At 42.7% G+C, this 23,778-nt stretch overlaps 1 protein-coding gene across 6 annotated transcripts in view; it reads left to right on the top strand.

Moving 5' to 3' along the window:
- Window positions 1-23,778, top strand: part of CSMD3 (CUB and Sushi multiple domains 3) — a 969,186-nt gene that overhangs the window by 709,437 nt on the left and 235,971 nt on the right. For 4 of the 6 annotated variants that reach the window (XM_083186712.1, XM_083186711.1, XM_083186715.1 and 1 more), the window contains 3 exons: window positions 5,645-5,758; window positions 7,861-7,956; window positions 20,055-20,258. In XM_083186712.1, coding sequence (XP_083042838.1) covers window positions 5,645-5,758; window positions 7,861-7,956; window positions 20,055-20,258 — 414 coding nt within the window. The remainder of the gene's footprint in view (window positions 1-5,644; window positions 5,759-7,860; window positions 7,957-20,054; window positions 20,259-23,778) is intronic. The other 2 variants (XM_083186713.1, XM_083186716.1) reach the window with 1 other exon arrangement.

Below are 23,778 nucleotides of genomic sequence, written 5' to 3'. Positions count from 1 at the left end.
ACCCCAATTGTTAACGCCACCCCAAGATCAACGTCAACCCGAAGCGTGGCGAGCGCAGCGAGCCCGCGAGGGGCGGCGGTGCGCGTCCTACGACCTTTTCATACCCCCACTATCCACGTCGGCGTGGAGTTGAGAATAGAAAGTGTGGCGAGCGCAGCGAGCCACCGAGCCCGAAGCGTGAAGGTATCCGCGTCCCCTCGCGGGCTTCACAGCTGTCCGCGTGCGCTCGCCACGCTTCGGGCTCGACTCCACGCTGACTCAACTCCACGCTGACGTGGATAGTGGGGGTATGAAAAGGTTGTAGGACGCGTACCGCCGCCCCTCGCGGGCTCGCTGCGCTCGCCACGCTTCGGGTTCACGTTGATCGTGGGGTGGCGTTAACAATTGTGGGGGCCATTTCACACTTCAGGGTGCCTATTTGGCCTCTGTGGGCCATTTAACATTGTTTCCTATGGAAAAATCGGGTCAATTGAGGCATTGAACAGGAAAATTGGGTCAATTGAGACATTTAACATTGTTCCCTATGGGGGCATCGCATCGGTCGCATCACACCCGATTTTTTAGTGCATTCAATGCCCGAGATGGCCACGATTTTTTACTAACGATGCCCACGATCAAAATCGTGGGCGCCGTTCTAAGTAAAGAGTACCGAAAAATTTAGATACTTTTTTGGCAAAAAATATGGGCCACCAACTGTGCCTAGGTGACCTCATTTGAAGGGTCCCTAATACCGACATTCAAGTCCAAGGCATGGAACCCCTCAGACCAGCACAAGCTAACCACCCTAAGGCATCACACTACTGAGAGGTTAAATTGTTAAAAAATGTTACAAAAATAAGGAACTCAGGTTCCATATATTAAAATCAGTATAATATATAGTTTGCCTCACTCGCTTTAACTTGGTAGGTAAATTATTCTGTATTTATGTTACCATGGAGTTTTCGTTCAGAGAGATCATAAAGACAGTTCCCGGAAAGCAACCATTGAGATGATAAAATTGATTTACTGTGTAGATGTAGCTATAAGTATTCCAAAGTGATATCTTAGGCTACCCCACTGACTTTGCAGGCATCCACTGTAAGACACCAGTCATCCATTTCAAAGGCACAGATAAATCCATCAACCCATTCCCATTGGGAAAGCTGGGACAATTACCTGTCCAACCAAAAGTGTTTCGATAAACGTAATCTTTTGCGATGTCACTGAAAAACACATGTATTGTTACTTAAGACAAGTCCATAGTGAGCCTGGAAAGACTAATGCACTTCCTAGTCATTATCATATTCATCATTTATAATCACGGGGACATCAACTTGTTTCAACCATTAGTGGCATGAATTTTTCACATTCTGTAATGTACTCAGGCGTAGAGAAAACTTTATATGCATAGCTTGATCAAATCTTCGAAGGCAAGGTCACCTCCTCATTGGCCCAAATATATCTTCGTAACTTAGACACTCGCTGACAGTAAGTGATCCCCAAGGAGCAGGTCAGATATCGGAAATGGAAATCTTGACTTGGCAAGTGAGCGGTACACTTTTGAAGGCAAAAAAAGTTGAACTTCTGAACTCATTTTTGATCATATTGTTTTGCCATTTTAAATTTCTTCTCATGCTTTGGAGTTTGAGTCATTAAAAATGTGGCACCAAAATATATGGTACCTTGTATGTTACTGCTAAATATTCATCGTAGAGCGGTGCTTGAAAATAACATGAATTTATAATTTAAGTACTGTAGATTGTACAGTACATTTAAGGTAAAGCATTTAAGATTTACTGATAGTTCTGTGAATGGGGTGCAGATATCACTAATGAGGTTCCTCAAAGATGTGTTGACTCCATGTCTTTTAGGGCAAAAATCAAGAGCAAGAACCATGTCCCATGCTGTGATTTTTTTAAACTTACAATGGAAATGTATGATGATTGTATGCTATATTAATTGGTAATGTGCGCAGCTGGGCATCAAGGTCATGTCTAGTGGAACTGTGCTCAGAATTAAATAAGTACCATTAGAGTGGAGAGACACAATCCTTCTAAGAACTTTCTTTCTGTGTGGGGTTTGTATGTTCTCCCAGTACTTGCATGGGTTTCCTCCATGGAATCCCTTTGCTTCCACACTCCATAGGCATAATCATAGGTTAATCGTCTTCTGGAAAAAATAAATGACCTAGTGTGTTCATGGGGTGGGGGGAAATATATTGTACAGTAGATTCCACTGTATGAAATGGATACAAATAGCAGAAATTACAGAGAGAGTAATTCCAGAACTCTATGTACATTGGTCATCTTTTATGTAAAGCAGTAGGATTTATTCACATAACGTCAAGGTTGACATTTCAGCTCTACTGTAGGTGAGCCTATGTCAAGACATCTCCTTGAGAAAGTTCAGAGGAGAAAGAATATAGTGCTATGGATTGTTGGAGGTATCTTGCATAGGGCCCGATGAGTTCTTAATCCACCTCTGGACACAGGATGTATTACAGTCTGAGTTTGCCAGAGGTGCGTGTTGCTGGCCATATTTGGATGTCTTTTTAATGTGGGCGTGATTTACAAGGCATGGTGTTGCCTTATAAATGATTGCTCCTTTAAAGAAACGTTTGACTTTATTCAGCGTTGCGCACCTCTGTATTATATTGTGTCCTTTTACAGTAGCTGATAACTTGTTATAAACTTGCATTGACCAATGTGTTGTAAAAATACTATTAAATCCTATTCAATAAAACGCTAATGCTGCTCCTCACTTCTACCGGGAGAACTCAAATGTCTTGCAGCGGCCACTAGATGACGCCCAATGGGGCAATTTACAGATGGAGTCGCTATCATCAAAGCGGCTCCCATCACACCGCCCATTACTCTGCACCATCCTTTACAATGGGGCGCGAGCACATCAAGACGCTTGTGCGCCCCATTCTCACCAATGGATGTGCGAGCATGTGAGACACTCGCGCATCCATGTCCTGTTCCCCTCCGCGGGATTGCCATTCGCCAGAGACTTGTGGATGGTGATCTGGCGGCAAGGATGTGAGCGGTAAGTGTTGCTCCTTTCACCCATACACAGCCACCGCTGCTGACAATATGGTTATTTTGATTCATCATTTTGACAGGCTGGAGACTAGTGTGTTATATTTGTGTGTGTTAAATACATGCTGCAATTTCACTTAAGTTACTGCACAACAGCAGTTGAATATAGTTTATAACAAGCTGTATTCATTTGCTGTTTGTTTGTTTTTCAGGTTATTGGAACATAATTTGCATTTCTATAACTCATATTATTCCGAGCTAAAAATACACAAATGAGCGCAAGAGAGGGGGATAGTAACAATTTGGCAAGAGCACAGATGGAAAAATGTTAAAATCATACAACAATCTTCCGGGCTTTGGGACCTATGCCCTTTGTTTTATGTAAATGAATGCAAAATAGGAAATTAACCCATGCACTTCTTTTTCCTAGCAGAATATATTGGCTTATCTGCCTTAAAAACAAAGTTTTAGGGCTGGGATGGGGAACCTTCGGCTCTCCAGCTGTTGTGGAACTACACATCCCAGGATGCCCTGCAACAGTTGTAACATGGCCACATAGCAAAACTGTAACAAGGCATGCCGGGATGTGTAGTTCCACAACAGCTGGAGGGCCGAAGGTTCCCTATCCCTGTTTTAGGAGTTTAGGGGTGATGTTGTTTTAGGTGAAGATGTTAATTGTAAACTAAAATATCTCTAACAAATAGGCAATATTTGCAATTAAAAGCTGATGAACATAGTAGATTACTCTTATGTTTTACACTTATTTTGATATAGGTGACTTTTTTAGTATATCAGTAGTTTTATATAACTACAGATGGAGCCGCCTTCATTCAGCGGGGGTCTGGCAGTTGGATCCCCCTCCATCCGCCGGAAGGGGATGTGCATGTCCGGAGCTCCTCGCCAGTTCCTGCCGCCTCTCCGCCAGTCCACATCGATTGCTGCCGCCTCCCCACATCCCCCTCCTCCAACCCTACCCAACTCCCTGAAGTGGAGACGGGTAGGGTTCGCATCCCCCCTGACCTAGAACTATAGATGAAAAAATTAGCCATCAGTTTTAAACTAGTCTTCAAATTTGTCTTTTCTATGAGATTATGCATTCTACAAATAACTGAATTATTTTGTCATCAACCCTTTTAGTTATAACGTCTCTGTAAGAGATGCAAAAAATATCCCCTAAAAATGCCAAAATCTCTGTGAGAGATGTGCAAAATATTGGCTAAAAATGGCAGCATCGCTTACATTTGTTATATAAATTCAAGTAAAAATATTTAAAGATCATATTTCATATATACAGATGGAGCCGGCCTCATGCTTTCTGGGGCTGGCGATAGAATTGCCAGCCACCAGGCCCCGCCATCCATCAGAAGGGGGCGCGCACGCACAAGATGCATGCGCACACCGTTCCGACGGAGCTCCCCGTCTGTCCACGCTGCCTCGCCGTCAGGGAAGATGTTTCAAACCATGGACAATGTAGAGAGAAATAAAGTACTAACTTAACTACTGTTATTCTACAGTGTTTGAAAATGACAGTTAGGAGCTGATTGGTTGGTACTTTATCTCTATCCAATTTCCATATATTTAAGGCCTGACACATTTCCCCCTCTGTGTGATCAAGAAAGCAGTATATGTATTTATAAATCAAATTTATATTTGTATTAAAATATATTGAACCTTTGAAAAACTGTAACATTTACTGTCTTTGACAATAACTGGTTATGGGATAAATGTATAAATATTTATACATTTCATCTATTACTACCTTTTTCACTAAGACTTATTTTTAACATAACCTATAAACAAAATTCAGAATATTATAAAAATGACCCATGAGATCTATGTAGGTTTTAAATATTTAAAACTATTGAAAAGCAATCCAAGAACATGTCTTCTCCATATTCTAAATTTCTAGATGTGTTTGACATTTTTATGTCTTATTTTCTGCGTGAGACTGGATAAGTATTTCATAATAATCATAATCAGAGAAAAGAAACTGAGACTCTAAGCACATTTTTTTCCTCTTAAATATGCCTCTCGAAGTAAGGATATGGAAAAAATTATGTCTGGGTTCATATGATTTAAGACATTTTTGATGATGAATAACAAAATCATGTTAATGATTTACTGAATAAATAAAAATGGTGGGACAATTAAAAAAATGGAGCATAAAGTTATTATACCCAATGTATTGTATGATTTTTATCGAGCCCCATATTACTTCATAATAAGAAACACTGAATTCAATATTAATCTTTTTTCATCAACTCACATTCATAATATTGAAATATACCACCCATTTTCATAATTTGATCTTGCTCCTGTACAAAACAATCAAAATCACAAAATCAGCAAACATTTTTAATTTTCATTTTATGCCTTTTGTTTGCTGTTAGAAAATTATAATTGAAAAGGATATATAGATCTACATTTATTTTTTGAGTTTATATTGATTCATACATATTACATTTTGGCCATTTTATATGCCTTATGCAGTGTTTATATATTTTTTTTTACTTCAATTTTCAAAAATGATTTTAAACATCTTAATGATCATGAACTTGGAGCATGATTTTTTTCTCTCTCTCTTCTCTCCCTTTCTTTCTCTGCTACTGGTTATTGCTCTTTAGTGGTTTTTGGCCAGTTTGTGTTTTTCCAGACGTCTCTCCATGACGTAGTTGAGGTATATGACGGAGCAACTCAACAGTCACCTCTCTTATCCTCTCTATCAGGATCTCATTCAGGTACTTACATATTTTTCTAATCAAAGATCATATACTGTAGCTAATAGGGTCACATAGCTAATGTTTATAGTTTTTCAGATATTTCCCTAATTTGTTAACTAAATGATAAATGGATCTGTGATCTTTTATGGAATTTATTATGGGTTCTATGAGAAGAGTTATAAATATTTGGAAACATTACCAACTGAACACAGTAATGCCAGAAGAATTGCATTACTGAGAGTGATTAACATTCTGCTATGATGTCAAGAGGGGCTTATGTATATAAAATATCTGGGTGAACATCCCCTCTAAATACATTCACATAATTGGGGTCATTCTGGTTGACTTGTAAAGCTGCAAATTTCGCAGCTGTGCTAGCCAATTAAATGCCTCCCACATGAATGCCCCACCCCCCCACTTACACACACGTCAAATGTCTCAGCACGCATGCGATTGGATGTTTTGCATAAACATCCAATCGCAGCCTTGCGTGCAGGGCCTAAATCATTAGATGGTCACCGACCATTGAATGATTTCTTAAGCGTTCGCATATTTAAGTCACTCTCTGGTGATTTGCGGCCCCCTGCTTTGTGAACAGGAAGGGCAGCTGACATCCGGTGATTTCAGCTACACGCCCCTGGCACCTTCGTTACAGCGCCATTTGCATGGGAATTCCTATGAAACGCTGAGGATTCCCATGGGTGCGACCTATGCCTGCCACCCCACGCCCCCATGCTGCACTGCACCATATAAACAGGCCAGGGACTATACAAGTTGCTGCGTCCTATTGCAAACAGAGCCTGCACATACACATAAATGGTTATGCGCATGCACAGAAGCAAAACGTCATCCCCCCATGCGAACGCGCAGGGAGCGATTAGCTCAATATGACCTTCACAGTCTGTTTTGTATTGATATGTTGAACAATTCACTTTCAAAATGAAAGTGTAGACTGTTGATTATTGACACAATTGTATTAATCACGATATTACTGTCACATAACCTAAATCAAAGGGGCAATCATTTAAATTACTTACGTATTTAAATTAATCAATAAAATTGTATACATGCCCCTTAAACTTAGCATGGTACTTGTGGAGTATCACGGCTCCCATCGTATGGCATCGTATGCCATATGTAGTGGCATACGATGGCATACGATGGTATACGATGCGATGTGATTTTTACCGCTTTTTGATCATTTTTGTTAAAAAATCGTATGCCATCGCATCGGATGCCATACGATGCCATACGATGCCATATGATGCCATATGATGCCATACGATGCGATGCGATGGCACCCGATTTTGCACTGAAATGCATCAAAATGCATTGAAATATGTAGTAAACATGTTAATTGCCCCCCAACTGTCATTTTTCACTGTGTACCACCCCCAATATCAAAGCCAACCCGAAGCGTGGCGAGCGCAGCGGTACGCGTCCTCCGACCTTTTCATACCCCCATTATCCACGTCGGCGTGGAGTTGAGAATAGAAAGTGTGGCGAGCGCAGCGAGCCACCGAGCCCGAAGCGTGGCGAGGGGACACGGATACCTGTGAAGCCCGCGAGGGGACGGGTATAGCTGTGAAGGTATCCGCGTGCGCTCGCCACGCTTCGGGCTCGGTGGCTCACTGCGCTCGCCACACTTTCTATTCTCAACTCCATGCCGACGTGGATAGTGGGTGTATGAAAAGGTCGTAGGACACGTACCGCCACCCCTCGCGGGCTCGCTGCGCTCGCCACGCTTCGGGTTGGTGTTGATATTGGGGGTGGTACACAGTGAAAAATGACAGTTGGGGGCCAATTAACATATTTACTACACATTTCAATGCATTTTGATGCATTTCAGTGCAAAATCGGGTGCGATCGCATCGCATCGCATGCGATTTGATCGTATGCGATGCTATGCGATTTTTTCGCATACGATCAGCATACGATCAGCATACGATCAAGGTCGTGGGAGCCGTGATACTCCACAAGTACCCTTAGCATGTTTATATTTTAATCAGAGAGTGATAATACAATCTTTCTTACACATTGTTCTTGAGTGCACAAATAACAACAAAATCAGAAATTGTTGGCTTGTTAATAAATTTTGTTGTATTTATTTTGTTGAGTAGGAGAGACACTTCCACTAAGTTCTGGTAACCAGATTATAATTAGATTTACAACTATTGGACCAATGACTTCGAAAGGATTTCACTTTGTCTATCAAGGTAAATACATATACCATTCTGATCAGAACTTAAGAAAACATTTTTCATTACACTGGACAGTGTAATATTTACTTCTAGGGATTTTTTTTAAATAATTTTATAAAAAAATAACTTTTCAGTTTGCCTTCATAATCCTTTTTTTTTTTTTTTATTCCGAATATTGCTTTTTATTAAATAATATTTACAGTAGATAGTTTTACTGGCATACTTGGCTGGAATGGATTAAACTTCACCGGTACATTTGATTAGCTGATGTGTTAAAATTGTACTAAGATTATTCACCTTGTAATTTTATTTAGTTAAAGCCACTTTGAATTTGTACCAACTATTTTGATACCCAATATAAACCAAGTCTAATTTCTACATACTGCAAATGTTTGCAACTAGTAACAAAGCTTTTAAAATTATAAATAACTAATTAAACAAAGATAAGCAAATTGAAAATTCAGTAATTTTGTAAAAATTTTAAAATTAAATGAGGGTACATGGGAATTAGAATAGAAAAAAAAAAATCTTCATTTGAAATCACCATGCACAACACTAGGTAACCAGGAATTGTGATTAGTTTACAACTTTCACTGTTAATGTCTTTAGCTTTCTTACGGGCTCACCATTGTGTTGTAAAATTGACAACATTGAGAAAACAAACTGCACACCTTTTTTTCTCATGCATTAAAACATGCTACTAGTAAAGCTGGTTTATAATGCATGTAAAATGAATTAAAATAGATGATTAATGCATCATAACACTGCACTTTAACTTGATTTAACCTTTCTTTTCAACATTTCAAATGTGTGAATGAGTTATTAGATTATTAGCATAATCACAATATTGTCCAGTGTATACCCAATCAGAAGTATAACTGTACTGTACAAATATCAGTAGACTCAAATACCACTTGCAATGAAAGGATGTATGAAATCTAACTGTAGTTGCAATAGACAGTATTTTGTGCATCTGATTTATAACACAAACTGATGTTACTACTGTATTTTATTGCTCACTGTACTGTAAAAGGAAAAATGATAACACTACAGTACTGTAGCTTTCAGTAGTTTGTTACTAAAAATGTTACTTGTTTTTTAATGTTACTCCTGAAGCAAGATTTCATTGAAAAATAGAATGATAATCCCCAAAAATGACCTCAATATATATTGAATTCTCACATTTTAACATTTCCCAAATCTTTTGTCATCAAAACTGTATTGGTTACCATTGGCACTTTTTGGTCATCGAATAGAACTGGAATAATGGCCTACATTTATACCACCCCACTTTCCTATAGAACTGAATATGATCAGTATGATTTCCTGATGGTCAGGATGCTGTTGGTCAATATCCCGACACTGGCAACCTGAACACTAGCAATGCCAACAGGGGCTCGGAAGATTAGATCCCCCCTCCTTTCCCCTTTTACCCTAAACCTCCCAAAGCCTAACCCTAACCCCCCCCCCCCAGGTGGTACCTAACATTAAACCCTCCCAGATGGTGCTTAACCCTATCCCCCCCCCCCAACACAGCCTAACCCCTCCAGTATTTGTCTAAACCTAACCCCCCCATTCCCGGCTACATTCTCCCCTCACTCTGCAAATGGAAGATTTGGATCTCGCCTGTAAGAATTCCAAGTGTCGGGATCCTGACTGGCGGGATCTCAATCGTTGGTATTTTACCTGCATCCCATTATGTGTTATATAAATGGTCAATAGTGGCACTTTTTCTTTAAAAAAGTTGAGATAGTTGACAGGGGTCTAAACAAGAGATAAGATCTGCAAAGAAAGTGATCAAGAACAAAGAAGCTCATCCACAGTAATCCAATGAGAAAAAAACAACCAAGTCAGATAGCAAAGACTAAAATGGGCATCTAAGTGAATTTATCTTTAAGATTTTGTTTTGTATTTTCTAGTATTTTTCAAATACTGTACATGTTTAGCATACTCTATACCAATAAGTTATCTTCATGACCATTGCAGAAGGAATATGCGTCCTTTAAGTCCGTAAGACATTGATGGGGATGTTTTCATTTGCTTCAAAAGTATTATTGTGTGGCTTTGATTAAACTCTTGTGCAAAAAGTACTCAACTATGGATCCAGTATGTCAAATGGAAGAAAGTATAATAAATATGATTTTTGTTATTTTTCATACAATTAAAAGGATAACAAAGTTTGACCCATTTAAATAGGTGGTCATTTGTCACATCTTACAAATTGCTCCAAATATTGATTAGTCTTTGGTCATTATTTGAGGATGGTAATGCAATGAAAACATGAGTAACTGAAGAGAAGTGATGAGATATACTATAGAGGTTTTCACCTGAATAGTAATTTAATATTAGGTCTAATTATGCTAAAATAATAACTGTAATATAAAGATTGTTTTGTTAAATGTATAAGTAAACTGATTATTTTTAACCATTATTGCACAACAACAAAACAAAAAAAAAACAGTTCAAAATGGCTTGACGTGTGGTTCTCAAAAGCAGAAATTCTGTCTTATTGGTCAATAAAGAATTTGCAGTAATTCTACTAGAGGGATAATTTTTGTCAACTTTAACATGTGTCTAACTCAATGACTATTTTATAAAATTAGAAGATACAGTAGTACACAAATATCTGTTTGTGCATATAAATAGTGAGGGACAAACAATAATGAAAAACAAGCATCTAGCATCATCCGGCAGACCTGATTCATCATTATTTCTTAATGAATACATCTAGCCGGGGAAGGAGGCAGGTAGAATTCAGCTTAAGAATACAAAGTGAATGACAAGGAGGTTCTCCTGTGTGCCTGTGTGAATTTTCACCATGGACAAATGTTTGTTCCCCTCGCTGGTGATAATTTCACCATATAATGGAGCAGATAATGGGGTTATTTTGGTTGATTCACAAGGCTGCAAATTCGCAGCCTTGCAAATCCACCAAACCCCGCCCGGCGAATGAACGGCCACCTGCCCCCCCCCCCCCCCCCTCGCAGAGGTTCGCCGGCACAGGCGCACATCCATTTGTATGCCTGCGGGTAACATCCCACATCTTTCGATGGTCCGCGACCATCGAAAGATGTGGAAGGTACACGCATATAAAAGTGACTTTTAAGTCAATGACATATGCGTACTTGCTGGCACGGATATGGGCTGGCAGCTGACATCTGGTGATGTCAGCTGCCAGCCCCCTGCTCCTGCGTTACCGCCTCATTACCATGAGGACACCTAGTGTTCTCATGGGAACACCCATGGAACACTGGGCGTTACCATATGGTAATTGGGCAGCCCGGCGCCCCCTGCCCTTCTCCACCCCCTGCACGCCGTCATGGGTGTGTGCACCCAGCGACACAATCGCGCCTGCGCATGTGCAGAAGCACACCATCGATCCTCCGTGAGAATGCACAGAGGACCGAAGGAACTTAAATAACCCCCAATGATTCAGGATGATCCAAAAGATAGATTCGGACACCATGACCATGCATTCCTACCAACAGAGCCAGATCTAGACCTCATGGAGCCTTATGCAAGATACCAGTTTGGGGCCCTCCTCCCTTAAACAGTCCATAGCACTATATTTTTGCTGCTGACTGCAGGTGGCCTTGATATTGTGCACAGTCTACTGATAAATGCTCAGCTGTGGGAACATGGCATTGGGTACAAATCTGAATAAGCCTCAATGTCTCTTTTAAGTAGGCCTAATACCTGTGTTTCATTTACAGTAAACTGACTGCCCACATACAGTAGATAAGACCATTTGGTGTGTTCAGTGTTTATTTTATCCTATCAAAGGGATTTTGGCAGTGTGACATGATGCCACATACTGTAGTACTCACGCAATGCTCTTCTGGGAAGGTTTTGGATGGCCATAATATCTTTATGGGGATCCTTGGGACCTGCTGGGCCCTAGGCAGGTGCCTAGGTTGCCTTGTAGAAAATCCGCCTATGATGCAAGATGCAAGGTTGTTACAGAATTTTTGCTTGTCTGCCCATATTTTCAATGCAGCAATCCTTTACAAGGCAAAACCAAATTGTGAATGATTGCCACTATGACAATATTGGCAAACCTGCAGAAATCTGGAACTGCGTGCACTATATGTACTGCATGCAGGGCAGCCTTGCCCTGTACTGGGTGGTTCCCCGCATACTACAGTCGGAAGTTGTACTTTTGTGACATTTTGCAAAAATACAATTAGGTCTGAATAACCCCAATGTTTTTTTTTTTTTTTTTAACAAAACATGTACAATGTGTCCAAATGGTATGCTAACCCAAAAGGGGCAGATGTAATGAGCCACTTTTTACATATGCACATATGTAATGAGCGCAGTGCATATGTAATGAGCCACTTTTTACATATGCACATATGTAATGAGCGCAGTGCATATGTAATGAGCCACTTTTTACATATGCACATATGTAATGAGCACAGTGCATATGTAATGAGCTGATAATTACATATGTGCATATATAATAGGCGGCTCATTCATATGCACTGTTCTCATTACATATGTGCATATGTAATGAGCGGCTCATTATATATGCACTGCTCTCTCATAGCTACTGTCTGTCCTGCTTTTACACTGCAAACCTGTTTGAGACACGGTATTTATGTGCAGTGTGAAAGGGGTTTAAAATGGTAATATACCATTTTAAATACTGTTTCAATTGCCAATCTCTTGGATCTATAGATGTTTTCCATAGTGCATATCAATACAGACTGGTGATCACCAGAGAGTAGCCACTTAGGGACAAACATTCTGCATTAATAGGCATGTATGCCTTATATTCAGTATGATCCAGTATAAAGCTAATTTTTGATTCAAAAATAGTTTTTTTCTAAAATATATATTTTGAGTGTTACTCAAGATGCATTGCACACTTTTGGGATAATCATTGACCTATTCTCTTGCTGTGTAGTCATAACAAGCTACAGTATGTTAAAAAGTTTGGTTTATAACCCAGTACAGTACTGTGAAGCTGTATCCTGTCGTATGCTCATCACATTGAAAGCTTGTCATAAAAATAAACCCTTATCATCGGTGACTTGTGTTGCCAAAGGGACAAAAATTACTATATCTTTCCTATCATGCCAGACAGTGGCAGCCATAATGATATATTTTACTACATTATCCACTTTAGAACGTCTCATCCATGCCAGAGTAAAACAATGACAACAAAATATGTTACTGTTGTTTTTAGACTATGTTTTATCAGATTATCTTGTCTCCATTGCTTCAAACATTACCCCGCTAACTTGTGGGGCCCATATACCGGGCAGGCTATACCATTAGGTAGCTTCCTAGGGCCCCCAGAAGTGTATGGGACCCATAAGTCTGACTATCACACAATTAAGGATGTCTCTTATGCTGCTTTCAGACCGCATAACTGGCTTTGACCCTGTATTTGGAAACGTTTCCAAAAACGGGTCTGCCAGATAAAACCCCTTTCACACCGCAGCACTTAAACGGTATATTACCGTTTAAGTGCCGATTTTTTGACACTGGCAGACCCGTTTTTGGAAACTTTCCAAATACAGGGTCAAAGCCAGTGCAGCCTTCAGCCCTCCCCTCCGTGCAGCTCCCCCCCCCCCCCTCGCGTGTCGACCGAGAGCATGTCGACGCCCCCCGCGCATGTTGACGCCCCCCGCGCGTGTCGACGCCCCCCCCACCCCACCCCGCGTGTCGGCGCCCCCCCCCCCCGTGTCGACTTACCCCGTGCGGTACCTCCGTTGTGGACTGCAGCTCAGTATGCTCGGAAAGCACTTATGAAAAAAGTGTCTTCCAGAAAATGGCTGCCCCATAGGAAACCCTGTTTAAAAAAACTGTCTTCCGTATGGGGGGCAGCCATTTTCTGAAAGACACTTTTTTCATAAGTGCTTTCCGAGCATACTGAGCTGCAGTGCCGGGAACCACAACGGAGATACCGGCACGGGGTAAGTCGACACGGGGGGGGGGGCGCCGACACGCGCGGGGGGTCGACACGCGGGGGGGGCCGTCGACACGCGCGGGGGGGCGTCGACACGCGCGCGGGGGTGTCGACACGCGCGGGGGGGGCTCCAGTGCTGTGAATACTTAATGAGCGCTCATTAAGTATTCACTGTGCTGAATTTAGGACCCAGCTCATTGGCTGGGTCCTAAATACCGTTTCTGAGCCGATTTTTGCGCTAAAATACCGGTTCAGAAACGGGTAGGACCCTGCATTTTAACCGGTTAGAAAAAACGGCATTTTCTAACCGGTTAAGTGGGACTGGACCTTTCAGACCGCACACATTACCGTTTTAAAACGGTAAAAAAACGGCAATTTACCATTTTAAAAGTGCGGTCTGAAAGGGGCATTAGAGTGGCATCCTTGTTGAACTTATTCCAAATGGCAGGTGTTGAACTTCTAAGATGCCACCTCCACAAGGTCACCTGAGGTTCTGGAAAGTCAGTATTGGTGTGTGGGTGGTGGAAGAAGCAGTAAGATGAAGTTTTGCCTAAGGCGGTGAAAAAATCTTGAACCAGTCCCACCCATACATTAGGAAACAATTGATACAATTGTAAAATTAGCAATGTTTGGGGTTCAGTAATTGACGATTTCAACGGAAAATTTATCACAATTGGTAAATCAGGTTTTTGCAACATGTTAGATGTCCCCTTCCAATCGGTGGATTTGCAGACTGTTACTAGCATTTTACTTGTGAAATTGACCCTTCTTTATTCACAGCTTTGATCTGTGGATGAAAATAATCTGCAATAGGACATATAAGGACTGTATGGACACAAATTGATGGATTGGTCATTAAATCAGGGAAATACTGTAATTGCTGAATTAAAGACTCATTTTTTTATTGCTGTTGTATCTCCTATATATTTGGCTACATCTGTCACTCAAAGTGGGTGTCTGTGTCTATAACGCTCTGTTCCTGGACTTTCCTCTTAATGTGTGATTGCCTTCATCTGTGCTGAACACCTTTCTGAGAAATTAACCTGTTTAAAACAGGTGATGGCAATCATACATTAAGGGGAAGTCTAGAAACAGAGCATTGTGTCCCTCCTGGAGAGGGTCATGTTGGGAGGTATGTGACAGAGAACCAGCCCAGTGAGCCCACAGACAGTGCCAGACACCCACTGCCTTCCCATGTTGCCCAGCACTGCTACTCCACAGCCACCAGGTGAGCTCCCCCCTCCCGCGATTTGCGGCAAAACCTCTCCCCCGCGCGCCCCCCCACTCCCGCGATTCGCGGCAAAAACACCCGCGACCCCCCCTACCACGATTCGCAGCAAAAACACCCCCGCGACCCCCCCTCCCGCGATTCGCTGCAAAAAGAACCCCCCACGACCCCTCCCGCAATTCGCGGCATAACCACCACCCCGCGACCCCCCCCTCCCGCGAATCGCGGCAAACCCTCCCCCGTGACCCCCCCCCCGATTCGCGGAAAAAACACCCCCCCGCGACCTCCCTCCCGCGATTCGCGGCAAAAAGAACCCCCCCGCGACCCCCCCTTGCACGATTGGCGGCACCCCCCCTGCGACCCCCCTCCCGCGATTCGCGGCACCCCCCGCAATTCGCAGCAGCCCCAGGATTAAATGGCACATGCAAAACACTGACATGGCTATGGTCGACAATGAAAAAGGTTGACATGAGTTTTTGAAGATTTCTTTTTAATTTTTTTAATTTTTTCATATTCATTGTCATGTGTCGACATGGACACCAATGAAGTGGCACACTTATGTCAACATTTACATGTGTTGACCTTTCTGTGTTGATTTTTTCTTGTGGCGATTCGCGTCACACCCCCCCGCAACCCCCCCTCCCGCGATTCGCGGCACCCCCGTGACCCCCCACCTCCCGCAATTCGCGGCAACCCCCCACCGGAACCCCTGTGAACCCCGCCCTCCCGCGATTTGCGGCACCCACCCCCGCGACCCCCCCTCCCGCAATTCGCGGCACCCCCCCGTGATTCGCGGCAGCTCCAGAATTAAATTGCACATGGAAAACACTGACATGGCTATGGTCGACAATGAAAAAGGTTGACATGAGTTTTTGAAGTTTTTTTGTCATTTTTTGAATATTTTCATATTCATTCTCATGTGTCGACATGGACACCAATGAAGTGCCACACTTATGTCAACATTTACATGTGTTGACCTTTCTGTGTTGATTTTTTTCTTGTGGCGATTCGCGTCACACCCCCCGCAACCCCCCCTCCGGCGATTCGCGGCACCCCGGCACCCCCCCGCGACCCCCCCCCCTCCCGCAATTCGTGGCAACCCCCCACCGGAACCCCCATGAACCCCGCTCTCCCGCGATTCGCGGCACCCACCCCCCGCAAACCCCCCCCCCCTCCCGCAAATCGCGGCACCCCCAGGATTAAATGGCACATGCAAAACACTGGCACGGCTATGGTCAATGAAAAAGGTTGACATGAGTTTTTGAAGATTTATTTCATTTTTTGAATGTTTTCATATTCATTGTCATGTGTCAACATGGACACCAATGAAGTGGCACACTTATGTCAACATTTACATGTGTTGACCTTTCTGTGTTGATTTTTTCTTGTGGCGATTCGCGTCACCCCCCCCCCGCAACCCCCCCTCCCGCGATTCGCGGCACCCCCCGTGACCCCCCACCTCCCGCAATTCGCGGCAACCCCCCACCGGAACCCCTGTGAACCCCGCCCTTCCGCGATTCGCGGCACCCAACCCCGCAACCCCCCCTCCCGCAATTCGCGGCACCCCCCGTGATTCGCGGCAGCTCCAGATTTAAATTGCACATGGAAAACACTGACATGGCTATGGTCGACAATGAAAAAGGTTGACATGAGTTTTTGAAGTTTTTTTGTCATTTTTTGAATATTTTCATATTCATTCTCATGTGTCGACATGGACACCAATGAAGTGCCACACTTATGTCAACATTTACATGTGTTGACCTTTCTGTGTTGATTTTTTCTTGTAGCGATTTGCGTCACACCCCCCCCACCCCCCCCCACAACCCCCACTCCCGCGATTCACAGCACACACACACACACCTCCCCCGCGATTCTCGGCACCCCACCCTGTGACCCCCCCTCCCGTGATTCACGGCACACCCCCGCGACCCCCCCTCCCATGATTCGCCGCAACCCCCGCCCCGTAACCCCCCCACCCCCGCGACCCCCCCTCCCGCAATTCGCGGCACCCCCCCGCGATTCGCGGCAGCTCCAGAATTAAATTGCACATGGAAAACACTGACATGGCTATGGTCGACAATGAAAAAGGTTGACATGAGTTTTTGAAGTTTTTTTTTTTCATTTTTTGAATGTTTTCATATTCATTCTCATGTGTCGACATGGACACCAATGAAGTGCCACACTTATGTCAACATTTACATGTGTTGACCTTTCTGTGTTGATTTTTTCTTGTGGCGATTCGCGTCACACCCCCCCCACCCCCCCCCCCCGCAACCCCCACTCCCGCGATTCACGGCACACACACAACCCCCCCGCGATTCTCGGCACCCCATCCCGTGACCCCCCCTCCCGTGATTCACGGCACCCCCCCCGCGACCCCCCTACCATGATTCGCCACAACCCCCGCCCCCGTAACCCCCCTCCCGCGATTTGCAGCAACCCACCCCGCGACCCCCCTCCCGCGATTCTCTGCAATCCCTCCCCTCCCGCGATTCGCAGCATCCACCCCCCCCACAACCCCCCCTCCTGCAATTCGCGGCACCCCCCGCGACCCCCCCTCCTGCAATTCGCGGCACCCTCCGCGACCCCCCCTCCCGCGCTTCGTGGACACCTAAGATGCAATACAGGGCATCTTTCATACAATTCTAACCATATTTCTCATATACAAAGATTCACAAATTAAGGGGGCGCAGCCCCTTACGACGGTGTGAAGAGCGCCCGTAGGGCACAATGAATCACCTAGTTACAGTATATAAGGGCTCTAGTTACTGCAACGGATTGCACTGTTGTTAAGAAGCCAATTAGTGGATATACATATAATTTTTGCTCCCAATCATTTTTCCTCCAGCTATAGAAACCGCTTACAAATTTTATTTCTGCAAAAACAGCATTTTAAAAGCTTTTGTTTAATCTATAAAAAAACAACATCATTCATAATTGGACAATTGTGGTTGAATGGTGCCACTATCCATGGAACAGGGACTAAGGGGGGGGCACCATTACTCCCTGGTGGCACTCGCATTTAGGGGGGTCATTCATAATTTCTCACTATATTGCAAGTTCATGCCCCATCCCGATGTTTAGGGGACTGCACATGGACATGTTGTATTATGCACATGGTGGAGGCCTCCTTATCGAATGGCATCAGCGAGTTGCAAAGTCACCGAGCCATTCGCATACATCGGGGTGGGACAGGGATCGCTCATGTGAATTATGGGCATCCCCATGAAAACGCTGGGTGGAACACCCAGGGGAATCAATGGTTACTCGAGCGGGATGATGCCTGCAGTCTTTGGGCAGGGACACACACACAAAAGTCAGTTCAGACTGTCTTTTATTTGTGAAACAGCCAGGAGAAATCATTTGATGGTCAGTGACCATCGAATGGGTTCTCCTGCAGAGAAGACATGCGAGGGAATGTGCCTTCAAAACATATCCCCTCGCATGGTTGTAAGGGGAATCAGCGGTGGGGGGAGGACAACATTTGGTGGGGCGGCATCTTAGCTTACCAAGCAGATCATAATCAGGCCCTTTGTTTGTAAGACATCTGGAACGGTGCCCTGCAGGCTAGTACTTTGCACTTGCTCAGTTTCTTCATTGTCATGGCAGCCCTACTTCCCTCATCGTGATGTCATGATATTACATGTTCAGAAGGTGGGGCTGGCACAGGGCAGGTTATAGTCCTCTACATCTATTGTTTTACTTTGATATAATTCTAAGCATTCAATCAATCAATAAATCATTCCTTTCTTTAAATGATACTGTATGGATATCAGAAATCTCACATCCTTATGTTTTATTGAAGAGTTTTACACGTTTGGGCTTCTAGATAATAGAGCAACAGTGACTAGGTCTATAGTTAATAGGTCAACACAATATGGTTGACATGGACTAGGTCAACATTGACAAAAAGTTGACATGGACTAAGTTGACATTGACAATAGGTCCACACGACACAAAGACTACATGCCAATGATTGACACAAAAAAAGTCAATGTGAGTTTTTCCCAAATTTTTGATTTTTTTCCAGTGTGAGGCACCATGTCCAAGCCATGGCAAGCAAAAAGAGCCATGCGACAAAGTGTGCTACACTAATGAGGGGTCAATGTCAACGGCTGTCAACATTCACACCAAACCCCTGTGAAAAACTCATGTTGAACTTTTCACACATGAACTACAATTGGGAATGTTGATTTTTTTTCCAGTGCGAGGCACCATGTCCAAGCCATGGTGAGCGAAAAGGGCCATGTGACAGAGTGCGCTACACTAATGAGGGTCAATGTCTATGGGTGTCAACATTGACATCAAACCCCTGTGAAAAACTCATGTTGACATTATTCACATGTCTACCTTTTTCCTGTCAACCTTTTGCTAATGTCAACCCTTTTCCAATGTTGACCTTGTGCCTATCAACCTTTCAGGCTCAACTTATTGACTGGTTATCTTGGCATTGTCAACTGTATGATCCATCATCGCTACTGTGGCCTTGTGCCTGTTATCTTTGCAAAACTTTCCATTGAGTTTAAAAAACCTTAGAACTCACAGTTGAACATGCTGTTTCCCGCTAAGGTGATTTTTTTATCTTATGCTGTTGCTGTAAAGTTTTTTTGAATGTGTTTCCATTCGAAGATTGACATATGCCTGGATTTCTCACACCTCCGTCAATGCAAACATTAGCTTTACAGTTTACTCTCACATTTAGAAAATGTGTTTGTAGTGATTTAAGGCAGCACGCCTGTCTGTCTAGATCAGTCTAATTAACAGAAATAAAAAACTGGTCACATGTATTTATTGAAATAAGATTATGCGCCAAGCTCTTTTTTTTTATAATTTTGGGAAGCCGTTGTATTCAGCAAAATAATGTCTGCCGTGATAAACTGCCATTGCTAATTGCTTGTACTGTATTTCTGGTTTATTCAAATGTATAGAATAAAATTATTCTAAGGATTACATTTCATTCTTTCCTAGCCGTTCCAAGGACGAGCGCCACTCAATGTAGCTCCGTGCCAGAACCTCGCTTTGGAAAGAGGATTGGAAATGATTTTGCTGTTGGCTCTGTGGTCTTCTTTGAATGTAACCCAGGATATATTCTCCGTGGATCAGTGTCCATTCGATGTGAAACGGTGCCTAATGCTTTAGCTCAATGGAACGACACTCTACCAACATGCATCGGTGAGAACCACAAAGCTATTGCATTAACGGGGGGAGATTTATCAAACCTGCTATGAAGTTTCCCATAGACAATCAGTTTCCAGATATTTTCTATAATGTCCCAGATCAGTGGTAGCCTAATCCTTATTGGTTACTATTGGGAGAACCTCTCCCTGTACTCTAGAATGTATGGTAAATATCCCCCAAAGTGTCCTCTACAATAAAAATGGCGTTGACCTTGTCTTATTGCCAAAATACTGTAGAAAACAAGTATCAGGCCTTTTCCTTGCAAGGGGTTTTTCTTAACTACTATATTCAGCTAATTTTTTGAGCCGCAATGACCATAAGTCAACATAAAACCGCATTAAAACATCATCCTTTTTTTAACTTACAACATGGCATATGGCATTGTACATAACAAAGTTAGCAAAATGTCTTGTTCTGTGTTCATACAAGAACTACCGTTGATAAAAATAGCTATACACGGGAGCTGTCTCAAAGAATAACCTGGTAATACCCTCACTAAGATGCCATTTTATTCAATGTTTCTGTTCTCTTACTGGAAATAAATGCACAGTTATCATATTGAAATGTTAGAATGAATCAAAATGTAAACAACATTGTAGGGTTTTTGTTTCTTTTTGATTGATTCAGAATTCTTTGTCAAATTCAGTATTTAATTTAGGAAACATAATTTATAATTAATAAACTAAAGCTAGGTGTGCCAGGAAATGGGATTTAACAGTGAAACATTGCAATATTTTCCATAAAAAACGCAAGATAAACTGCCAAATATATCTTAAGGTGAGAGAATAGATTTAGAGGTTGTGTGTGTGTGTGTGTGTGTGTGTGTGTGTGTGTGGGGGGGGGGGGGGGGGGGGTAGAGTTAACCATGGTAAATTACTGTTAGCTGTGAAGTGCAGCTACTGGCAGCTATTATTGGAGACTTCAGCAGGCTCCGAAAAAAAATCCCCAAAACACATAGGTTTGTGAACTTATCATAGATTCTGTATGTTTTTGGGGCATAAGAGGGCTCTTATTGAATAGACTGAAAAAAAGTGTGCAAAAGTAAAAGTTTTTTTGTGGCCTGAATAATTATTGGTATCAATTAAACTCCCCCTTATTATGGTAAGATACTGTATATGTCCACTTCTAACACCTCAACCTCACTGCTTCTGGCTAAGTAACTGCTTCAAAGGAAAATATTCTAATAATAATAATAATAATAATTATTATTATTATTATTATTATTAGTTAAATAGCTCATTTACAGAGATTTTTTGCCCTTCTTATAATTTGCTGCCCCAGTAGAGCTTACAATCTACAATATATTCCCTACCACATGTACAGATACATAAACTATAAGGTTAATTCGTTTTTCTCAGGTCAGTTTACCTACTGCTACAGATGGGGCCGGCTCTTCTTTGCTGGCGAGCCGCCAGAACGTCACCGCTGACGATCCGCCAGCAGCCCGGCTCGCCATCTGACTGAGACGCGCGTGCATCTCACGTGCGTCTCAGTTTCCGTCGGCGGGGCGACGGGAACCCTGTCCATCTCCGCTTCAGTTAGGGGGGGGGGTGCGGGGAGGCGGTGGGGACCCCGGGTAACCGCCGACAAGCTGGCGGTGACCTGGGGGAAGCGCCATCGGAAGGGGACACGCGCGCATCTCGTGCGTGCGCATCCCCTTTCGCTGTACAGATGGCGGGTGGCGGGGGATGGCGGCTGGCGTCGCCATCGCCATCCGCTGCAATGATGAGACCTGCCCCATCTGTATATTTTTGGATTGTGGGAGAAATCCAGGGAACCCAGAGGAAACCCACAGAGAACATCCACACTCCACACAATTAAGACCATGTGACCTGGCAATAACCCAGCATTTTGAGTGCTGGGTCATTTTGTCGGGGGCAGTCTGACCCCCTTTCACGAATTCACACTGAGCAGCATATTACCGAGTTAAAAATGTCAACCCGATAAAATGCTTAATTACATGGGTAATTCTTTAGTGTGGAATGATCAACCTGGGTCGCCGACCCAAGGAAAGACTTGAGTTGACCTTTTTACTCTGAACAAATTAACCGGTAGAATTGCTTCACCCGGTAATTTGAGGTTCAGTGTGAAAGGGGTATTAGAGAATTTTTCAAGCTCACTGACAATAGCATTGTTATATTTTGTCCATTTTGTAGCCAATGATATAAACATCTCCATTGTTTAAGAATCTTCATATTTCTCCACTATGATGCCATGCAATTTTGATGGATAGTAGTCTGTAAAAATAATCACTATTAGCATTGCACCATTGCACTCTATGTTTAGCATATGACACAGGATATTATTATTATTATTATTATTATTATTATTATTATTATTATTATTATTATTATTATTATTATATGACTCTATCTTTTAACAGTCTACAAAATGTCTTATAGTTTGGTGCATTATACTCTGCATGTATAATTAAAAAGAAAGTTTATTCTCCTGAGTTTATTAAACCAAGGAGTCTTTTTTGCATCAACAGCAAAAATAATAAATAAACAAAATATAAAAACTAAATTTAAAATAATAATAATAGCAAAATAAAAAATAAACATTATTAAAACAATCAATTCAATTTAATTAAAAATACTTAATCATATTGCCCTGCTCAGGACTGTTTCTGCCTGAACTGGAATACTTAGAAAATCACTAAACTTAAAATACAAGCTCGCTGTTACTGACATTGTAATTTTGTGTTTGGATTAAGATGAGGGGATTTTGTACACAAACCAAAACTTCCTGTATACCATACAATTTAAGGTCATTGTACAATAACTAACCATGTTTTATAGAAAAATACTTAAAACAAAGAGCAATAGCTTACAGAAAATGTAACTACAGTATCAAAAACTCTCAAGTTCAATCACGGCATTGAAAGGCCTTGCATACAGTATATATTGGTAAATAGGTACTTGTTTCCTAGCACAGCGCCCATCGCATCGTATACCATAACACTTAATATGGTATACGATGCGATGCGAAGCGATATTGTACAATAAAATATTGAATCTTATGCCATATCCGATTTTTGATTGTACAAGCAGCCTGATGGGTCCTTACAATGTTAAATGGCCCCCATTGTCAATGCCAACCCCAGGATCAACGCCAATCCGAAGTGTGGCGAGCGCAGCGAGCCCGCGAGGGGCGGCGGTACGCGTTCTCTGACCTTTTCATACCCCCACTATCCACGTCGGCATGGAGTTGATTTTATATAGTGTGGCGAGCCCAAAGTGTGGCGATGGGACGCAGAATACATGTAAAGTAATATGCTGCGCTCGCCACACTTCGGGCACGGTGGCTCTCTGCGCTTGCCACACTATATAGAATCAACTCCACACCGATGTGGATAGTGGGGGTATGAAAAGGTCAGAGGACGCGTACCACCGCCCCTCGCAGGCTTGCTGCGCTAGCCACGCTTCGGGTTTGCGCTTGGGGTTTGCGTTGATAGTGGGGGTGGCGTGGGGGTGCATTTAACACTATAAGCACTCATCAGGGTGCTTGTACA

Source organism: Crinia signifera, chromosome 5 (assembly GCF_055691185.1).
Source record: "Crinia signifera chromosome 5, ASM5569118v1, whole genome shotgun sequence".
Lineage (NCBI taxonomy): Eukaryota > Metazoa > Chordata > Amphibia > Anura > Myobatrachidae > Crinia > Crinia signifera.
This window is presented reverse-complemented; position numbering and strand designations above follow the sequence as displayed.